General features: G+C 41.5%; 1 protein-coding gene across 1 annotated transcript in view; it reads left to right on the forward strand.

Moving 5' to 3' along the window:
- FER1L6 (fer-1 like family member 6) overlaps positions 1–22,681 on the forward strand; it is a 119,787-nt gene that overhangs the window by 70,034 nt on the left and 27,072 nt on the right. Inside the window, exons 23-31 of the mRNA XM_030553793.1 lie at positions 7,999–8,109; positions 12,450–12,611; positions 14,764–14,944; positions 15,185–15,405; positions 16,871–16,993; positions 17,124–17,163; positions 19,251–19,369; positions 21,413–21,544; positions 22,561–22,678. Coding sequence (XP_030409653.1) covers positions 7,999–8,109; positions 12,450–12,611; positions 14,764–14,944; positions 15,185–15,405; positions 16,871–16,993; positions 17,124–17,163; positions 19,251–19,369; positions 21,413–21,544; positions 22,561–22,678 — 1,207 coding nt within the window. The remainder of the gene's footprint in view (positions 1–7,998; positions 8,110–12,449; positions 12,612–14,763; positions 14,945–15,184; positions 15,406–16,870; positions 16,994–17,123; positions 17,164–19,250; positions 19,370–21,412; positions 21,545–22,560; positions 22,679–22,681) is intronic.

Below are 22,681 nucleotides of genomic sequence, written 5' to 3' on the forward strand. Positions count from 1 at the left end.
ATTTTACCCTGCTCCAAGGCTATTGACTGCAAGGTAAAGTGTGGCTTTGTTCTGGGAAGTGACTGTGTAAAAATGGCATCTTCTTACTGCTCCCTAAGTCTGTTCAGAGTTCTATGTCTTTAACAACGCTAATAAGGGCTTGTCTACATCACAAAGTTGCAGCGCTGGTGAGGGGGTTACAGCGCTGCAACTTAGGAGGTGTACACATCTGCAGGGCATCACCAGCGCTGCAACTCCCTGTTTGCAGCGCTGGCCGTACTCCCATTTTGTCTCGGGTGTAGAGGATCCAGCGCTGGTGATCCAGCGCTGGTAATCAAGTGTAGACACTTACCAGCGCTTTTCTTGACCTCCATGGAATAAGCAGGTATCCCAGCATACCTGAGGAAGCCTCTGGTAATCAAGCAGGTCTCCTTCCCTGCGGTTTGCTCTCGCTTTCCCCGAATCCCCGAGCAAGCAGGTCTCCTTCCCTGCGGTTTGCAGGGGGGTTCGGGGAACGCGAGAGCAAACCGCGGTGAAGCTGGTCTCCTTCCCCGGTTTGCTCTCGCGTTCCCCAAATCCCCGAGCAAGCAGGTCTCCTTCCCTGCAGTTTGCAGGGGGGTTCGGGGAACGCGAGAGCAAACCGCGGCGAAGCTGGTCTCCTTCCCCGGTTTGCTCTCGCGTTCCCTGAACCCCCGTGCAAGCAGGTCTCCTTCCCTGCGGTTTGCAGGGGGGTTCGGGGAACGCGAGAGCAAACCGCGGCGAAGCTGGTCTCCTTCCCCGGTTTGCTCTTGCGTTCCCCGAACCCCCCTTGAAGCCGCCCAACAGCGCTGCAGTGTGGCCACATCTAACACCACTTGCAGCGCTGGTTGCTGTAAGTGTGGCCACTCTGCAGCGCTGGCCCTATACAGCTGTACTAATACAGCTGTAACAACCAGCGCTGCAAAATTGTAGATGCAGACATACCCTAAGTTGTTACTACTACTTACTCTTATTACTAGTATGGAGGCAATGTGTATAAGGGAGAGTTAACTGGGTTTTGTTCTGGCTGTAGCACATAAACCGAATTGTTAACCAGTTTCCAGTTGCAGGGCTGAATTCTCATATCTGGGCATGGCTTTGCAAATGCACAAACAAGATGTAACACAGCTTGACTTTCAGATACCAAGAAGAATTTTGAGGGCTGACAGGTAGAAGAAACTTCTTTTTACTTGTTAACTGAACAAATTTGTTCTGAAATCAGTGAGACATAACATGTAAAACACACAGACCCCCATGATGGCATTTTAATAATCACCTGCCAGAATAAAATTGCACTTGAAAGCATGTGGGGCTAATTGTTTCCCCAATTAAACCTAAATAACACCAAGAAGGGGAACGCACCAACTTAGTGGGGTGTAATTAAGGACAGAGTCTAGCACCATAATCGATATTTTTCTCAATTTTTAATCTAGTCCATGTTTCTAGTGAACAGAGCAAACATTCTGTTTTATTTCACTTTTACCTGGGCCAAGGGAAACAGCACAACATACCAGACTGATCTGAAAATATCTAAGGCCTGAATAAAGAGCTGAAAATAAATGTAAAAATGACCCAGTGCTGGCATTCAGCATTCTCAGACCCTTCATTGTTTGTCTTGGTGATTACATCATAAAGAATGATTGTTTTCACCACAGATAATGCTCAAGAGCCTGGGCTTTAAAGAACCATTCAAGAAAAATGTGTGAAAACATATGAGAGGCTCTAAAGCATTCTCATAGGCCTGATGTGCTGGCAGTTTGATACTAGAAATAAAGGATTCCTGATGATGCTCAGTAAGAAGAAACTCTACAATCACTAATTCGTTCTGTACTTCTGAGACAATAACCCTTTCAGCCACATACCACATTAGATAGTTCCCATCTACAAACTGGTGCTTGTTTCAATTCAGGCTATTTTATAATTGAAAAAACAATATGTGTGAGAGAAGCTCCCTTTTTGAAATTACTGCTGTAGTTCTAGGTCACTGCAAAAGAGTTAAAGTTGATTTCAATATAACAGAGCAGTAGAGCCACTTAGAGAAATAGGAGATTAGAGAAACAATGACTAATAGTGGACACTTGCTAGTCTTAATAGGTATGCAGTGCATCTATCTCCACTGCTACAATGATCCCCCCCACCCAAGACACCTTTCAAGATCCATGGATCCTACACTCGCCTATCACAACATGTGATGTGCCTCACCCAGGGCATCGAATGCCTCAGTAACAATTATATGCAGGGCCGTCCTTAGGCATAGGCAACATAGGCAGCTGCGTAGGGCACCTGAAAATTTGGGGCACCACTGGGTCTTAGTGTCCACCCACTTGTTTTCCTATCCCTGTTCTGACCCTTCTTGCAGGCTCCCACAGATGGCTGCTCTAGCCTGGAGAGTCTTCCTTGGGAGGGAATCTAGTAGTTAAAAGTGAAAAAACCTCCAGCCTGCCAGACCTATTAGCACAACATTGAAACTGTTAAAGAGACATTCAAGGGGTAATAAAGCCATTTAACAGGCATTTGCCAACCCCAAGGTATATACTGACAGGTTTAACTATAGTAATTAAAATGTGTATTTTAGATAAGGGAGGTCTTTTGAAGGATTTGTTTAAAAAACTGTATGTCTGAAGATCCATGCGTTTAAGGCTAAAGATGATTGTGCATCTAAAACTCTATGCAAGCATTTTTTAGAAATGTGATTTTATAATCTTCACCAACTCACTAATGAAATATTTTTAAAGCAAACTTTAAACTAAGGTCCTGTAGACTGACATGTTCTGTGTAAATATTACATTAATACACAAGTGTTTTTGTCAGTAAAGTCAGAAACTGATAGTATAAAAATTTATTTGGGCATAAGCTTTTGTGGACATCTGATGAAATGGGTTCTAGTCCACGAAAGCTTATACCCAAATAATTTGTTAGTCTTTGAGGTGACACAAGGACTCGTCCTTGTTTTTGCTGATACAGACTAACAGGACTACTACTCTGATGACTACACTCACACTTTACAGTGCTGCAACTTTCGCACTCAGGGGTGTGAAAAAACACCCCTCTGAGCACTGCAAGATACAGCGCTGTAAAGCGTCAGTGTAATCAGGACGGCAGCGCTGGGAGCAAGGCTCCCAGCGCTGCACGCTAGACCCGTAAGGGTTGTGGTTTACGTGCAGCAGCGCTGCCGCTCTGACTACACTCACACTTCAAAGCGCTGCTGTGGCAGTGCTCCCGCGGCAGCGCTTTGAAATTCCAAATGTAGCCATACCCTCAAAAAGTGCTTCCAAGTCTTCCTGTGTCCTTTCGGTCCATCCCTTCACCACCTCTCCCCCCACTCCCCACTGAAGAGAGTCCTTCCCTTCCAGATAGCTGGACAAAGAGTTTCCCTTTCTTTACTTCTGACTATCCCATGAACTAGTTTTAAAAGAACCCTCCAGCAAAATCAGTACCTTAGTAAGACAAAATCCTTGTTATACCTAAAATCTTTGGAAACATATTTTTTTAAAGTTGGTGAAATTTCATAACCATGTCTCTTGTTATGGAGATCACACAAAGTAAATTACTGTTCCCTTTTTCTAAAAGCAATGAACATTGTTATGAACACACTAAACCTCTCTGATTAATTTAAAAGAATGTCTTCGTTTCAGTGAGTTAAATATGTAGTAATCTGGAATGCTGGTTTAAGATTTGAGTACATTTAAAATATAAATTCAGCTTAGAAATACTGATTAAGAAAATGTAAAATAGAGAAGAGCTGCATCATGTATTCCATTATATGTAATGTTGTATTCAGCAGGACAGCTGACTCACCCTTAATATGAAGTTTTTGCAAATAAATCTCTGACAAACTTTAGGGCATATCAAAACACCTGTGACTGACATTTTTATTCCCAAATTTTAGTGCTTTTAATTAGGTACTTTCTTCATGTCCATTCTGCATGAGGGAGAGGGCATGGAAGTCTCTGCCGGGAACTGTGACTCTCCGCCACCATGAGGCAGGCCGGGCATCTTATTATCCTTTGCTGTCAAGTCCCTCCTCCCCCTCCCCCACCAGGCTGTGAGCTTGGGCTGCCATCCGGCATAGGGGCACCAGTTTAATAATACTGCGTAGGGCCCCGTAAATCCTAAGGACGGCCCTGATTATATGGGTGAAACCAGACAATTATTGTGCTCTGGAGTGAACTCACATAGGGAAATGAAAAAAGACAAAAGCATCCTACCACCTGTGGGTGAACATTTTTCACAGAGTGATCATTCTGTATGTAACCTATGAGTCCTCATCCTCACAGGAAACATGCATAACACATTCAAAAGACTGTTCTGGGAGCTTAAATTCATGACTCTTCTAGACACTAATAATCTTGGACTGAACAGAGACACTGGGTTTATGATTTATTGCAACAATCTGTAACCCGCTGACCCCCTCTTTGTGTCTTATGACTGCAGAGGTGGTAATGGGCCACTCTACCTGGAATGTTCCCTTACAATATGTGCTAACTACTTATGCTGGACAATCATAGCTAAATGTTCCATCTTGCATTTAGCTGTGATTTACTTCTCCCAGACCTGAAGAAGAGCACTGTGTGGCTGGAAAGCTTGTCTCTCTCACCAACAGAAGTTGTTTCAACAATAGATATCATCTCACTTGCTAGTCTTGATCATTTGCAGTGATTAAAGATCACAGGGCACCTTTATTGAGAGCTAGGAATGCTGGCCTGAACATCTTGGAATGGTTCCCATCTGTGTAATTACTAGAATTGTCTGGAAATGTTCCCCCTGAAATGTCACACTAAAATTTACACCATTTGAGTTTATTTCACTCATCACATTTTGTTTTGGTTCAGTGACTATGTGGACATCAAAAACAGAAAAATTCCAATGTTAACTTTTGAATGTTGGCTTTAGAGTCTCACAGCCAGCTTTTACTCTGAGTGGGCCCACCACCGGTTGAAAATGGGCTTATTTTCACTAGGGAAAAAGTTCTTTTTTAAAGAAAAATGTGGCCAGCTTTGTAACAAAATTTTTACAAAAAGTTTGTTAGAAGGTGAAAACAATCAGTTTTTGAATAGTTTCATCTTCTGCTGAAAAGATTTTTAACCCTCTAGTAATTATATTTCTCCTGACTCCTAAAATTCCCCATGCAATTTCAGCTGAATACAGTGTAATTCATCACTTCCTATCCTAAACTGTGACACACTGACACTGGACCAAAATCTCCTCTTAGTTATACCAGTGTAATTCCTTGGAAGTTGATGGAGTTTCATGATGGAATAGAGAATATTCAGCCCAGTGTTTGTGATTAAACAGCTGCTGTGTTTCACCACGTTAGGGAAGGACTGGGGATAGGATCCTGCTTTTCAGTTTATAAAGTGCTTTGGGATTGCTTTGGATGAGAGGCACTTCTGTATATAAATATGAGCTACTGTTTTAGTTTATTATTATTATGATCACTGTACTGTGTAATGCTGTCACTCTAAGATGTTTTACATCTTTCTGTTTTCTGCACCCACAAGGCAGTAAGGAAAATATCTCCTCTTGCTTATACTAAATGAACTTTCCACACAGCAGCACATATCAGGACATAGAAGACAGATGACTCCTATTTAAAAGAAACCAAAGATGTGAACTTTACAGGTTCGCTAGTGACTCTCTCATAGCCTTAACATTTAAGTGGCAATAATTATAAAGCAGTCTAGACACTATATCACTATTACTATTTCCCAGAATCCTTACCCTTTCAGTTGTGTGTGGTCATTATCACACCAGGGTGCATCTATCTGATCTAATTTAATTTGCCCATAGTTAACCAGAAGACATTTCAGATCCTTCCTCTCTAATCCTGTCCCATAGCCACCTCTTTATGTATTATGTTTCATAATGAAGCCAAACACACTTTCCTGAGCAAAAGGAGGTAATCTGTGAAACAGAAATTCATAGTTTTGTCTGCGTTAGAAATTGAGTTCTGGTAGAAGAGATCAGTGCCCCTTTGGCTCAGCCTGGAGTAGCAGAGGAAGAAAAGGTATACCAAACATTGATCTACTGCAGAGAGATTGTGGGGAAGTGCACCAACTGGCTCCTGAAAATTATGGAGGGAATAAAAGGCCAGGGAGCTTTCCCTTGGAAGGCAGCTCAAGGAAATGGGAGAGCCAGAGCATGGCTGATGCGGGAGATTAAGCTGATATTCAGTTGATATTCATGAATATTATGACCCTCCCTTTCCCAGTCCCCAAATAAGACTATGGTGCAATCAGCCTCTTCTCCATTCCTAGACTGAATTCAGAGACACATACACTCATGCGCACAGTGCTATGGGCTATTTGCATGCAGGATTTTGCTGTACAGAGAGAGGGCCCAGTCTTGAAATTTGGGACAGGAGCTGAGTATTCGCAAACATAGATGACACATCTCTCTAGTTTGACAAGTCTTCCAAACTGTGCTATGCCCTGTTGAAACAAAGCCAGGCAGAACTAGCAGAGTCCCACTCACCTTCAGAAATAGGTCAAATAATGTTGTCTACTAGATATTTTTCAATTGATAGTTCAAAATATTGGCTGGCTCAAAAGCACTAATATTTGTACTGCTTGCTTAATGTGTGATTCCTTTCACCCATCCTTAATTCACGTGGCATTTTTAAATGAGAATCATAGCTACCATTTTGCTATTAAAGTCTTTTGAAAGCCTGTAACTTAGGATTTTTATTAGGTATAATTACTTCCTTAGAGTGTGCCTGTATCTACACAACAGCTTGTTTTGGTCTATCAGGTCAATAGAGCCACATTTTGGAAAGGTGCCTATGCTAGGGAAATACAACCTAGATGGAGCTACCATAAGGTGGGTGCATAACTGGTTGGAAAACCATTCCCAGATAGTAGTTCTCAGTGGTTCACAGTTATGCCGGAAGGGCATAACGAGTGGGGTCCCACAGGGATCGGTTCTGGTTCTGGTTCTGTTCAATATCTTCATCAATGATTTAGATAATGGCATAGAGAATACACTTATAAAGTTTGTGGATGATATTAAGCTCTCTGTGTGTGTGCTGGGGGGAGGGTTGCAAGTGCTTTGGAGGATAGGATTAAAATTCAAAATGATCTGGACAAACTGGAAAAATGGTCTGAAGTAAATAGGATGAAATTCAATAAGGACAAATGCAAAGTACTTCACTTAGGAAGGAACAATCAGTTAAACTCGCACAGAATGGCAAATGACTGCCTAGGAAGGAGTACTGCGGAAAGGGATCTGGGGGGGTCATAGTAGACCACAAGTTAAATGTGAGTCAACAGTGTAACATGTTGCAAAAAAAGTATACATCATTCTGAGATATATTAGCAGATTGGAAAAAAGTTGAGAGAAGAGCAACAAAAATGATTAAAGGTCTAGAAAACATGACCTATGAGGGAAGATTGAAAAAATTTGTTATGTTTAGGCTGGAAAAGAGAAGACTGAGAGGGGATGTGATAACAATTTTCAAGTAGTAAAAGGTTGTTACAAGAAGGAGAAAAATTGTTATTCTTAGTCTCTGAAGATAGGACAAGAAGCAATGGGCTTAAATTGCAGCAAGGGAGGTTTAGGCTGGACATTAGGAAAAACTTTCTAACTGTCAGGGTGCTTAAGCACTGGAATAAATTGCCTAGGGAGGTTGTAGAATCTCCATCACTGGAGATTTTTAAGAGCAGGTTAGACAAACACCTCTCAGGGATGGTCTAGATAATACTTAGTCCTGCCATGAGTGCAAGGGACTGCATTAGATGACCTCTTAAGGTCTCTTCCAGTCCTATGATTCCATGATTCAGTCTATTGAATTTAAAATGACCTGTTCCCTTGAAGAGCTTTGGCCTCATGGCAAAGCAGAGAGTATTCCAAGGCATGTCTTTTTCACAATGCCGAGCATGTATTCTGTCTGCATGACGGCCCTAGTTGCTGTAAAGTGCTGTATGTGATGGACAACTTACAGGGGAACCTGAGACTATATTTCACAAAGCAGTGACAAAAAGTTATGATTATTTCATTTTACAGATTCCAGATTCTGGTCCAGAGAGCCTTCCACCAATGGATCCACCTGATGTAAGCCAGATCTACCCAGTTCCAGCCAACATCCGGCCTGTTTTAAGCAAATACAGAGTGGAGGTAAGTTACAAAGAATCATATTTTTGACTTTTTCAGACTTCCAGACATTCTACATTTTTGCAGTGGAGCACAGGGTTTAGCAATGTGATTTTTTACATTCAAATCAGTGGGAACCACACAAAACTCCATGTGACTGTTCAAATGTAACTAAATGGGCCAGATCAGGTGTAATTCCTGAAAGCAACTCGAATAAGGCAGTAACTCCAACCATTGAATTAGATCTCAAAAACAACTAGGGCCAGACTTTTCTTTAAAGGATGGTCCCTATGCATATTTGATCAAGTGCACATGCACTCTATGCACCTCAGACTGGAAGACTTTTCACTAGCAGTGTCCATTGGTCTATGTCTTTTCCCTTCTGCTCATGCTCTGAACTGAGGACATAAGGGATGGTGCGGACCGACAGCCTTTCCAGTTCCTTTCTACCGCCTGTGACCAAACTTCTCCAGTGTCCGCAGCATTAGCTTGCATTCTTTGTTTTCTAGTGTAAATATTGTAAATATTTCTACCTGTTCTGATTTCTTTTTTCTACTGTTAGTGTGAGTCTCAGTGAGCTGTAGGGGGCTGTGAGTGTAGGCGTCAATGAAAGGAACAAGCAAGACTTATCCAGATCTGCATCCATAGACAAGGAGGCCAAACATTTAGATCCCTTTGGGAAAAGAACTTCACTTCTGTTTTCAGTTCTACACAGCAAACTACTAGACTTTAATGGAAAAGTATGATTGTATGAATTATAATAACTTTTCTGAATTTGTCAACAAGCTGCCTCTGGGGTGCAGACTTCAGTTCTGAGCAACCATTGAGGAAGGTAAATTGCTAGCCAGTTCTGCCTTCTGGACTTTGGTAACACACCAGATACAGCCTCCTACTCCCTGGAAACATCTATAGTTGTGAAACAGACTTCATGGCTCCAGGCCATTGGATTTGCCAAAGAAATCCGATCCACCATGGACGATCTGCCCTTCGAAGGGAATAATCCATTCAGTGAGAAAACAGATTTTTGTTACATAACCTCAAGGACTTGAGCTCAACACTCTGAGTTCTGGGTATCGATATCCCAGAACCACAAAGAAAATATCCTAAGCCTCAGTTTTCTCATCAACAACAGCCCACTCCTCCATTCTTCACCCTCAGAGGGCTTCTGAGCCCCCAAGAAATCATCAAAGAGTGCAGCACCGAAAGCAGAACATTCCTCCTTCTTTATCCACCCAGCCGCAGCCTCCTACTAAGCAGTCCTTTTGTTGCGACCTTTCAGAGTTGCAAACCAGTCCTCCCACCAAGTCTACTGGGCTCAGATTTTCCCACTTCTTTTGAGAGCTATTTACTTTGCTTTTCCTCAGCATGGCACCATATAGCATCAGACAAATGGGTTATGGAAATCATCACCACCAAATATACCAGAGTTCAAATCCATCCCCCCTCTCAAAACCCTCTCCCTATTGCTGACAGGAAGTACATTTCTTGCAACAAATGAAAGCTATAGAGCCAATACACCCCAGCATGGGGGGAAATGATTTTACTTAAGATATTTCTTCATTCCCAAGAAGAAAGGAGGCTGGAGGCCCATACTAGATCTCAGACTGCTGATCCAGGACAAAGGCAAGATCTTCCATCCCAACCCAGCATCTCTTCATCTGGCAACTTGGTATTTGGATGGATGACAAACTTAGAGGGATCATGCTCAGTAGCTGCACAATCCATTCTTGGCAATAGCAGAAAAGACTCTGTTTGCTATATAGCAAAATGAAGGAGATTCTCTCTATGGCATCAGAATCGTTGGCTGCCCCCAAAGGGTTCTGAGATTCTACTATTCTGGACTACCTCCTCTCACTCTGAAAAGGTCAGGGTTGTCTCTCAGTTCCTTACGAGTGCACTTGACAGCGATTAGCACTTTCCATCCTCCAGTCTGGCCTCCATTGGCCCATCTGACTACAGTAAGGTTTCTGAAGGGTCTTGTCAGAATCTTTCCTCCAGTGCTAAAACTTATTCCAGTCTGGGGCCTCAGTCCAGTCCTACCTCCATTAACAAATTCACCATTCAAGCTTTTAGCCTCATGTTTATTTAGCCCTCTATCTATGAAAGTTGACTTCCTGGTTGCAATCACTTCAGACAGAAGAGTAGGAGAACTGGGGGTCCTTATTGCAGACCCTCCCTATATGGTATCCCATAAGGATAAAGTTTGCCTGAGGTTACATCCTAGATTCATTCTGAAAGTAATCTTGGAATTCCATCTGAACCAGGTCATCCACTTACCTGTCTTCTACCCAAAGCCCCATGCCACCAAAGAGGACTGGAAATTCTGCTCTCTGTATATCTAACCAGCCTTGGCATCAGCAACTTCCCTTTGAGATGTTCCTCTTCTGGAGAACTGTAGAGGTGCAAAGTGGGTCTCTGTGCATACATTTGGAAGATATGTCTTGGTACAGGTGTCTACAGCAGATGCATCCTTCAGCACAGCAGGGTGCTGTGGTACAGCAGGGTTCCTTATCCCTCCTCCCCAAAGAATACTGCCTGAGGGTCACATCAAATGGAATAAACCTAGGGACCATCACTTGAAGAAGTGTACATTGTACAGTAACTGGAGTTCTTTGAGACGTGTGGTTCTGCCACCTGCTCTCCTCCTCTTCTGCTTTGGATTCTTGTCCTAAGGTTGTTCATGCTAAACAAGGAGCTGGAGATGTGGTCAGTGTGCACCATCCCTTCCACCCTTGGTTCAGAGCATGAGGAGGAAAGGGGCACAGGCGAGGACCAACAGACACTGCTAATGGAAAATCTTCTGGTCCCAGGTGTATGGAGCACATGCGCACCTTGAGTGGAATATACATAGAACTGCAGTTACTGTACAATGTAAGTAACCAGTCTTTCTAGTCACAGCACATGAGTATAGAAGATGCTTGTATAAAATGGCTGTACAATTGGGAAGTATCACCTGCTCTCAATCCCACCTTCAGCACTGGATGGGGTAGGCAAATATGGTCCTGCCCCACTGCACCAAGACACCCTCTTTGGGTTACTTAATGTTGCTAGTGGCTAAGTGTTAGCCACTCCTCCTCTGCTCCCAAAACTTGCAGCCAAATGATGGCTGCCTTCTGCATGCATGTGTTTGTGCTTTCTCCCCAACCCCTCTAGTGCCCCTGTGAACAGTCATCTATGGTTTAGGCCTAAAGTCACTTTATTATATAGAAAGTAAGGGAAATTTGGCAATTCCTCATTTGTCAGAATAATGACTAAATTCTAACCAGTCATGTTGTGTCACTTCCTGTCACTGATCCTATAACTACACATAATGTGTTTAATTGCCTGTCTTTGAAAATTTCTAAATCAAGTCAGATTTTAATTATACGAACTGTGCTGAGACTGATGAGCCAGTCACTAGAAATGCTTGTGTGTGAACTCCCACAGGAGCAGTTCTTGCGTTGACTTTTTCTGGGGTGGATCAAACAGTCAAATTGTTGCAAAGGGAAATAGGAAGAGAAATGACAACCGTTCACTGGACAAAGGGAAAAAATCTCTTTTTCAAATGTGTTTTCTGTTTTAGGCCTGAGTCCGTGAGTTAATTAAGCACATACTTAACTTTAGGGGCATGAATTCCATTTATGTCAATGGGACAACCCATGTGCTTATAGTTAGGCATGTGCTTAAATAGTGTTCGGTCAAGGCATTACCCATGGTCTACTCTGGAATGATACGGCTGTGGTTTGGCATTTGAAGGATTTTATTCTGGATTTTGTAATTCCTAACTTATATTGTTGTAATTATTGTCATTTTAATGCTATTTTCTATAGTTAGAGCTTAAATAATTGTATTGCTGATAGGAAAACTTGGAATTCCATGAGAGTTCTAGAGGGTATGCAGTGAATCAGTGCATAAAACTACTCCTGACAAAATACCCTGAGCTATATCCTCAAACGGTATAAACTGATGTAGCTCTGTTGTAGGCAATAGCTGAGGATCTGGCCTGTCAGATTAATAGGGACTGAGCTTGTTTGACCCGTAGAGGAGAGGACTGTTAGAAATAAAATTATTATTCACTGATTATGTTTTGTTAACAGTTTAACATTTTTAATTGGCTTAACTTTCAGTTCAAAGACATGAGGTCTTTTTTTTTTTTTTTTAATTTCAGGTGTTTAGAGCAATTTCTTGCAGATAACTGGAGCCAGATTCAGCAGCGCTTTCTGGCAGCTATGCATTGTCTGAATGGTACAAAGTGGCAGGAGTATACTGGTGAATCTGGTCCATAATTCCCAGTGTTACCTGTGTGCTCCTGTCAGGAGCATCTCAGTGAGTCTGGCCTACTGTTGCTTAGGTTTTGCTGACCGCTTTTCTTCCACTTGCCATAGGTTCTGTTCTGGGGCGTTCGTGAGCTGAAGAAAGTCCAGCTCCTCTCCGTGGACCGCCCACAGGTTCTCATAGAATGTGCAGGGAAAGGAGTTAAATCTTCCGTCATCCAGAGTGTCAAGAACAATCCCAACTTCAGTGTCCAAGCAGACAGGTTTGAAGTGGTGTGTACAGTGCACTGCCGCTCTTTCTCTGATCGTCTTCTCTTTATGCAGTGGAAGACCCAAGCGATAGCACTGTTTGATTTTCTTTACTTCTTAAGCCCTTTTGTGCTGTTGCCAGACTGGACAGTTAAGTAATTGCTTATGACTAAGGCTACAAGTCTGTCATGGAGGTCATGGATTCCGTGATTTTTCATGACCTCTGCGACTTCAGGGCTTCGGCTGTCAGCCTCAGGCAGCGGGTGGTGTGGTGAGCCCCATATGGCAGGACTTTAGCAGTGAGCCTGTGCTGTTAGCATCCCCACAGGTGGCAGGACCCGGGCTCTCAGCCTCCCCGCGATGGGGATCAGCCTTCTGTGGATTCTTGTTTATTGCCTGTGACTTGTCTGTGACTGTCATGGTATAATTCCCCACTCTGAACCTTAGCGTTCAAAAGATGGGGTACCAGCATGAATTCCTCTAAGCTCAATTACCAGCTTAGTACTTGTAGCGCTGCCACCAACCAGGAATTCCAGTGCCTGATACACTCTGGTCCCCTCAAAACCTTGCCTGGGGACCCCCAAGACCCAGTCCCTCTGGATCTTAACACAAGGAAAGTAAACTCTTTCCCTCACCGTTGCCTCTCCCAGGCTTCTTCTCCCTGGGCTACCCTGGAAGATCACTGTGTGATTCAAACTCCTTGAATCTTAAAACAGAGAGGAAAATTCACCTTCTCCCCTTCTTCTCTTTCCCCCTCCCAGACTCTCCCTGAGAGAGAAAGTAATCCTAACACAGAGAGAAATTAACCTTTCTCTCCCCCTTCCCTCCTTTCTCCCCACCAATTCCCTGGTGGATTCAGACCCAGTCCCCTGGAGTCTCACCAGAATAAAAAAACAATCAGGTTCTTAAACAAGAAAAGCTTTTAATTAAAGAAAGAAAAACAGTAAAAATTATCTTTGTAAATTTAAGATGGAATATGTTACAGAGTCTTTCAGCTATAGACACTGGGAATACCCTCCCAGCCCAAGTATACAAGTACAAATTAAAATCCTTTCAGCAAAATGCAAATTTGAACTCCTTCCAGACCAATACACATTTGAACTCCTCCCAGCCAAATACACATTTGCAAATAAAGAAAACAAACATAAGCCTAACTTGCCTGATCACCTAGTACTTACTATTTTGAATCTATAAGAACTTGTTTCAGGGAGATTGGAGAGAAACCTGGTTGCACGTCTGGTCACTCTCAGAACCCAGAGAGAACAACAACCAAATTCTGACAGCACACACAAAAACTTCCCTCCCTCAAGATTTGAAAGTATCCTGTCCCCTGATTGGTCCTCTGGTCAGGTGACAGCCAGGTTCACTGATCTTGTTAACTCTTTACAGGCAAAAGAGATATGAAGTACTTTTGTTCTATTAACTCTTACTTATCTGTTTATGACAGTGACTTTTACTAAAAATAACCCTGATAAAATCTTAACCTTAGTTATGACCCACGAGCTTTGAACCTTTTACCTCTAGGTTGTTGACTTGAATTTGGCCCTGGTCAGTAGTGCCTTGAAGCTTCCTGGCTATCCATTGACGGGCAAAATGAACTGGTGGTTTCAGTTCAGGTCTTAGAGGCCGAGGATTTGCACTAACCAGCGACATCAAGGCACAATGGTGAAGGTCTATCTATGTTTTTACAAGGCACAATGGTAACTAAGCACCAATAATAATACCTAAGTACTATGGTACCTTTAATTTTTATTGCACTTTACACATTCAACTGATATTCAGACATTACCTAGTTAATCCGCACAATATCCCTGTAAGCTAGGGAAATATATGTTATCCCCTTTTACAGCTAGGAAACTGAGGCAGTGAAGTGAAATTACTTTGGCCAAGTCAGTGGCAGAGGTAAGATTAGAACTCATAAATTCCTGACTTCCAACACTGCATTGATTCCTCTAGACTTTACTGTTTTCCCTGACAAATTTTTAGCAGTTTGCCCACAGCCAGGGTGCTTTTCTAGGTCGGATTGGCAGGGTAGTGTGGACAGAACTCCACTGCCCATGCTATACCCATTTGATGGATCAAGAACATCAGTAGTCAAGGTTCTCAATCCAGCACTTTTCTTGAGACTAGTAAGGAAAACAAATCTCTCATGCTGTTGTCTGTTCTTTTCTGCCAGGAATTGCCTGAAAATGAGCTTTTGCACCCACCACTCAGTATCTGTGTGGTTGACTGGAGAGCTTTTGGTCGTAGTACTCTTGTTGGAACACACACCATCAATTGCCTTAAGCAATATTTATATACACCCAAGGAGCTTCCTGCACCTACAGCAAAAATGGATGTTATAGAAACTGACAAAGGTAAATGCACAATATAACTCTTGTCCCCAAATAAAAAGACAAGGTGATTTTTGTTAAAAGAGTAGAGTAAGCACATGCTTATGGGATCTGCTGGACTGGGGCTGGAGTGCTCAGCACCTTGCAGGATCAAGCCCTGTGCGACTTTTAAGAGAGATAATTATTCATATTTTCATGAGAACCAATACGATGACTGTCTTTTTTTGGCATAATCTTACCAAATTGCTGTCTTTCTAATTTCAGCTGCTCTGGAGTCACCACAGCTGCCTGCATCATCCCAAGCACAACCATATCCAGCAGATCACGTTTATGTTGATGTGGAGCATGGTTCAGCTGCAGTAGCAATGCAAGAACCAGTTCCAGCAAAATCTTCTGCTGCAGCAGCTGTACCTGCTTCTTCACTGCCATCTGCACTTAAATCTACAGCCCCATCCTCTGAATCAGCAAAAGATGGAAAGCAGAAGGTGCACTTAGCTGAACCATCAGCTCGCTAGCTATTTTAAAATAATAATAATAATAACAATAATAATAATAAATAATATAATTCATAATACATTTATTATTATGGTAGTGTGTAGGAGACCAGTTATAGGCCAGGACCTCATTGTGCTAGTTGCTGTACAAACATAGGACAAAAATTGTGCTAAAGAGGTTACAATTGACGTTAAGATAATAGACAACAAGTGCATACAGATAGGTGGGGGAGAACAATGAAACAATGAGATAATATTGGTCAGCATGACAGGCAGAATATATTCTAGTTCGTACAACTGATCAGAAGAACATTTCCAGACTGCAGAAACCTTTTTGTGATCAGCTCTATAAACTATCACGTTTTGGATGGGGAAATAACCAATCTTTCTTTCTTTCTTTCTTTCAAATGAAATGGAAGGAATGACAAAACTGTTTGACATTGTGCTCCATTTCAGCTACACTTTTTGGAGTGGGATAAAGTAGCCACTTCTTACTTGTAGCATCTAGATGCACTGGTAGTTAGTTACACAATGCCAATGTTCTGCATAGTTTGAAGGACAAGGAAAGGCAGTGATGTCTTAACTCCACCTGTACGCACTCTTGTGTATCTGTCATCTGTAGCAACACAATTTATAGATACAAGAGTAAGTGAAACATAGTAAAGTACTAATCCAAATATAGACCCCAGTATTGTAACTCTACAAAAACAACAAGGAGTCTGGTGGCACCTTAAAGATTAACAGATTTATTTGGGCATAAGCTTTCGTGAGTAAAAACTCCACTTCTTCAGATTCAGGCATTGTTATATTGATACATGAACTGCCCTTCTGTTTGTAGCTGCACTGCTAAATACATGACAGCTGCAAGTGGCAACTCTTTGTTAGTGTGAAAGGCCGAATGCACAATTTAACAGGGTCAGTTATTTACATGTGCAATCCCATTGATGTCAATGGGCCTAGTTGCAGAAGCAGTTGGTTTGTGGAATCGGGCTCTTTATCTTTTCGAAGGGCAAGATGACTGAATTCTCAATGCCTATTCAGAATCCTAGTTGTCTTCAAAACTCAAGTGTTGATAATATTGAAAGTTCTGAATGTATTTGCATATGCAGTAATATTGGAGGGAACCAGGGCATATCAGGAGGTCTGTATCCTTCCAAATGTAATAATTCTTCTTTCTAAAGTAGATCTTCCCTTTAAATAGCTTGCTTTTGTTGCAATGCCCCAAATTTTAAAAGTATAATATTTGATACCAGCAGAAAGTAATATAGAAACTGTACTAATAACATTATGATCACAATGGATTCTCTAGTGGGATACAAAGTCAGAGACACATAGTAATGTAGTTGTTGCAGACTGAAATCTACTCCACCTACATCCGTTCTGCTTGATAGCCCAGCTGGTTTTTAATAGCTGATGTAATACTAGAGTTCAACAGCATTTCCTTATACCTTTCTAGGTATCAAGAAAATCCACCCGACGATCCACAAAAAGAAAAAAAAGAACAATAGCAGATGAATCTGCTGAAAATGTTATTGATTGGTGGTCAAAGTACGATGCTTCTGTGGAAAAAATGAAAAAGGTAAGGGCCCGAGTAGCCCCATACTTGAATGGATGTGTGGTATTTTAAAGCTAGATTTATGCAAAATGACTTCCTCTTTAATGTTCCATTTGTATTTAGGAGGCTGACCATTCTGTTTTTATTTTGTAAGGTAAAATCAATCTATCCCAATGAGGGGAAACCAGGCAACAGTGAGTAAAATATTTGTATATGTACTTTTTTATTTACTATAATAATTTATTTCTGTGATAATTCAAGAACATTTTTACCTTGTTCATACTGAATGTCTGTTCTTCCTAGAGTTGTGAGAGGGGTAGTGTTTGGATCCTAATCCATATCTGGATTAGACTTTGGGTAGGTTAGATGCTGAGATACAAAACTGGGTTGAGGATTGGGTTTAACGATGTTCAAATCACACGAGCAATTCTTTGCAGAATTCAGCCTCAGACTGAAGGAATTCTTACAATGTTAGAAATGTTCTAGAAAGTTTACCATGGTATTGGTATGCATCTGTTCAGATCCAAAAAATGAGACTCTTTTAATTTTGGATCCAACAGGGGCGGCTCTAGGCATTTTGCCGCCCCAAGCATGGCAGGCAGGTTGCCTTCGCCAGCTTGCCTGTGGAGGGTCCGCTGGTCCTGAGGCTTCGGCGGACCTCCCACAGGCACACCTGCGCGCCTGCTGCAGCTTGCCGCCCCAAGCACGCGCTTGGTGTGCTGGGGCCTGGAGCCTCCCCGGGATCCAACTGAGAACCCAAACCGTAGGAATGGACTCAGTTCCAGGAATTTGAAATTGAAAATAGAGTCCAGAATGCTAGGCATCACAATAGCAACTAATTCTTTTGTCAAACTCAGTCAACTCAAGAATTTTCAACAGAAGAGATTGGACAAGAACAGATTATTAAATACACTAATGGAAGAGAATCTTCTACTGCTTTACATATCCCTGTGGTAGTAAACCATGCCTTTAGCAAATTATTTTCCTAACCCGACTATTTAAGTAGGCAGAGAAAGAAAACTAATATTTGTACTGTCTGTGTAGATTGGCTCTTCAGAATAAAATGGCTGGCTCTTCCCATCCTAGAGGTGGCTATATTTTATTAGTGGTGGGAATGATTTCTACTTTGCAAAGCAATTTGCAATAGTTCTGGATGAAAGGTACTACATAAATGTCAGTCATTATCATTTTGAACATGGTAGCTGACCAAAATTTCAATTATCAGATCATCAGTGCTGAAAAGCTATCAGTCAAAATTCTAATTATGCATGCACTATACCTAGCCTCCCGAAAGAAATGTTATACTAAGTTCTGAGGCCACATCCATGTACAGTGATATTGTTAACTGACACCTTAACATAGATAGAATTCTACCATCCACAAACTTTAGTGGTGACAATTATGCCAGGGTTTTCCATTGTTTTTGACCAGGCTGGTGACTTGAGAACTGAAAAAAACCTCTCCTAATTATTTGTCCAAGATATATTTTATATCATTGCCTAGATACTATGGTGGCTGGCACCATATAAATGCCAGAGAGAGAGAGAGAGAATGAGAGAGAGAGAGTATTAACAGATATTTATATCACAGGTAGATGAATTGGTTTAACAAAATTAAAAGGACTGATTCAAACCTCAAACCAAATACTAAACCGGAATAAGGTGTGGCTAGTTAGAGCCAACAAACTCCTCTTGCCTTTGTTGATAGCTGCCAAATCAGTGGTGGGGTGTCAACCAGGTAGGTGGTTTCTGCTGAGCAGTTGCCATATTTACATCTCCACATTATCCATGGCTTTCCTAAGGTTAGAGGCACATTGGCATGTGTTTTTGGTGCCTTTGACCTGAGGAAGGCCTGGAGCCTATGAGAGCTGAAGGCAGTCAGCATCTTGGCAATGACATTCAATCTTGGTAAGACCTCACCTTAAATTTTTCTCAACATTTGGAGTAGATTTGACTGTGGGATGAGGGAGGAAGAAGGAGAAAGAAAAGGGGTGGGTCGATAGGGGAGTGAGATTAGAAGTCACAGGGAAGGGGATAAGACAGACAGATGATTATATTCAGTGGTAGAGAAAAGTAAAAACTGGTGTGTCAGGTAGGGACGAGTTGTAGGAAAGAATCTCTAACTGGTTTGACAGGAGAAACTGCAAGAGAAGTATAGAGAAGGAGAGGGAATGGAGTAAGCCCCCCCACCAGATTTTTGTTAAGGACTTATCTAAGCCATTAGAGGTTTATCCATTACTGCAGCTGCTATAAACCTAAATTATGTCATCAAATCTCTGTAGCTAAGTCGACATCTGGCCACATAACATTAAGCATTGAAGATGAGCCAGACAAAAAGAAGCAAAAAAAGTTGTTCAAAGAGGACAAAAAAGAAGAAGACCCAAATCTAGCAACTCTGAAGGTAAACAATACTTTGTTGTTGTAATTTGGGATGGGCAAAATTCACTGCTGGGCAGAGGGCTAGTCCTAAGTGAGATTGGAGGGGAGCTTAGCTCTTGTGCTGCCCCTTGCACAGGGTTGAATTTCACCCTTGTGGAATATACTGTAAATATTAGACTTACATTCCCCTTTCCTTTCCCTTTGTTTTCATTGCACCTTGGATATAGTTAATCACATACATGTGTATACTTTATCATGCCGAAATGCACTTAACTTCTGCACTTAATCATAGAATCATAGGACTGGAAGGGACCTCGAGAGCTCCTGTAATCCAGTCCCCTGCGCTCATTGCAGGACTAAGTATAATCTAGACCATTCCTGACAGGTGTGTGTCTAACCTGCTCTTCAAAATCTCCAATGATGGAGATTCTACAACCTCCCTAGGCAGTTTATTCCAGTGCTTAACCACCCTGACAGTTAGAAAGTTTTTCCTAATGGTCAACCTAAACCTCCCTTGCTGCAATTTAAGCCCATTACTTCTTGTCCTAGACTCAGAGTTTTAGAACAACAATTCTCCTTCCTCCTTGTAACAACCTTTTATGTACGTGAAAACTTATCATGTCCCACCCCTCCCCGTCTTCTCTTCTCCAGACTAGACAACCCCAATTTTTTTCAATCTTTTCCCATAGGTCATGTTTTCTAGACTTTTAATCATTTTTGTTGCTCTTCTCTGGACTTTCTCCAATTTGTCCACATCTTTCCTGAAATGTGATGCCCAGAAGTGGATACAATACTCCAGTTGAGGTCTAATCAGCGTAGAGTAGAGTGGAAGAATTACTTCTTGTATCTTGCTTACACCACTCCTGCTAATACATCCCAGAATGATGTTTGCAATAGTGTTACACTGTTGATTCATATTTAGCTTGTGGTCCACTATGACCCCGCTAGATCTCTTTCCGCAGTACTTCTTCTTAGACATCTGAGTTCATCTGAATGTTTGAGCCTAAAATATCTTTTTATATTAATGAAAGCACAGAAATGTGGATATTAGGGGAACAAATGACAAGGCATTTTAGAAATGTTAGGATGTACAAAGGATGAGATAGAAACTAATGATGAAAGGATTAGATATAGTGATAGACTCTCACTGGGACTATAAATTAGATGCTGGTCACTGTATCTTATCAAAGGTATAACAACAATAAAAGGCCTTTCCTGGTGATTGCACCTTGACTTGGTGGGAAGGCTTGTGTGCTCCAGTGACCCTGAGAGTTATGCCGGTGGAAGTTTTTCCTCCTGATACCCAACCTGGACAGGTTAAAGGGCAAGGATCAGATGCAAAACAGTCCACTGGGAGTTGAGTGATAGACCAACAACCTAGCCTCATAAAATAAGTTAAGATATAGAAACAAAGCCAGGTAGCCATACCAGCAATCAGCATTACAGGCGGGGATGGTGGGACCTTGTTCATGCCCCAAGCACGAGCGGCATGGGAAGGATTCAGATCCAGAAAGTCAAAGTTAGAGATACGTGGAGGGATTGAAAATATTAGGGCTGTTTAGAGAGGGGTTGAATAAAAAGGGACATGAAACCAGTGTACAGATGAATGAAACTGTTTCCATTTTTGAATGGAAAGGTCTCCACTTGGAGAACAAATTTAGATAGCCATTTTCACTGTTGTTTATTTTTGATTTCACATAGAACCATGCTGTAGGAATTAGAGATGGGAAAGATGTTTTTTAGGCAATCCAATCTCTACCTATCTAGGCAAGATTGTTCTCCACAGTACCTTTTCTTGTCCATCTTGCTTTCAGGTTCTTATGCATCAATACAGTGCTAGAGTATTTGGATTGCTACTCCAGAGGTGAATTTGTTAAAAGTTTCTATCCATGGTGGGGAATGGCATATTTTTCTGTTGGTCACCAAAAGGTTTTACAAGCACTTGATTTTATAAAACCTAAGCACTGAGCCAGAGCTGAATGTTAAGTCACTAGTTAATGCAACAGTTGCTATGTTTTTACTTGCCATGCCTTGTGAAATGAGGACCTTCCCATTTTTTTCAAAGATCTATGATGGAGACCTGGAGAGTGAATTTAATAACTTTGAAGACTGGGTAAAAACTTTTGAACTCTTCAGAGGCAAAGCCACCGATGAAGATCACAGTGACTATGAGGACAGAATAATAGGAAAATTTAAGGTGAGTTTAAATGCTGATTAGATACATGGTAATTTAGAGAAATTCCACATTTTCAGTGACATTCCAGTTGTGCAGAAAATGAGTTTCAATTACACTGGCCATCTACTCTTAACATCGTTAATTCTCCTATTAGATCCAAAGCCACAATGTGCTGCATATGAGGATTGCTGTTTATTTTCTCCTATTATCTGACTGACAGAGGCAGTTTCCAACCTACAATGTTTACTATTGTTTTGAGTTAGGGCATTTATTTAAAACTACAAAGCTGTGTTAAATCACAGATTTGTAGTGATTAGAGCCAGAGCTGACCTATTACATTATGCAGTCCAACCTCTGCTCATGCAAATTTATTTCTTCAGTATAACTTCTGTTACTTTGTCCTATCTAGCTTAAATGATGGGCCTTCTACTCACTTCACTTACACAACCTAATACAACTTACTACATGGAAATCTGCAAGTATACTTCAAAGCACAATTAATATAATAGTTGTGTGCTCTAAAACTGAGGGATTTTATACTTCAGAGGAATCAGTGCCTTAAAGGAGCCTGTTGATTCTTCTGTCTCTATGGGGCACAGCTCTTTTAAAAATGATTTTCTAATTGCTTTAGGTAATAATGGTTATTTAAGTAAGATGAGTTAATACTGCATGGGGGCTGAAGTTTTTACTGCGTATCTAGGCGCAAGTTGTGTTCCTTGTCACAGTGTTGTAAATAGAGTACCATTTAAGTTAATGAAATTACTCCTAATTTACACAAGAGTGATTTAGAGCAAAATGATGACCCTCAGAATATTGGTGTCTGGAAGATGGGAATAGCCACAACAGTTGCATTCATTTATTTAATACTGCTGTGACTAGGAGCTTGCAGATATTTCTGGGAATGTCTTGATAAGGTTAAATACAGCATATGTGCCTATGCAGACTGTATTCTTGAAGTTTTGTCTACACACCATGACTTTTTTTTTGGATTGGTTTTGTTGTCTTTTCCAGAGAAATAAAACATTTTATATCCACAGGGCTCTTTCTGCATATACAAAAGTCCTGAAGATTCCAGCTCAATGGATGGAGGACAGCCTAAAATTCTGCAAGGGATACCGCCGAATAACTCAGTCGAAGTCCTGGTTAGGGTATATCGTG

The sequence above is a fragment of the Gopherus evgoodei genome, chromosome 2 (assembly GCF_007399415.2).
Source record: "Gopherus evgoodei ecotype Sinaloan lineage chromosome 2, rGopEvg1_v1.p, whole genome shotgun sequence".
Lineage (NCBI taxonomy): Eukaryota > Metazoa > Chordata > Testudines > Testudinidae > Gopherus > Gopherus evgoodei.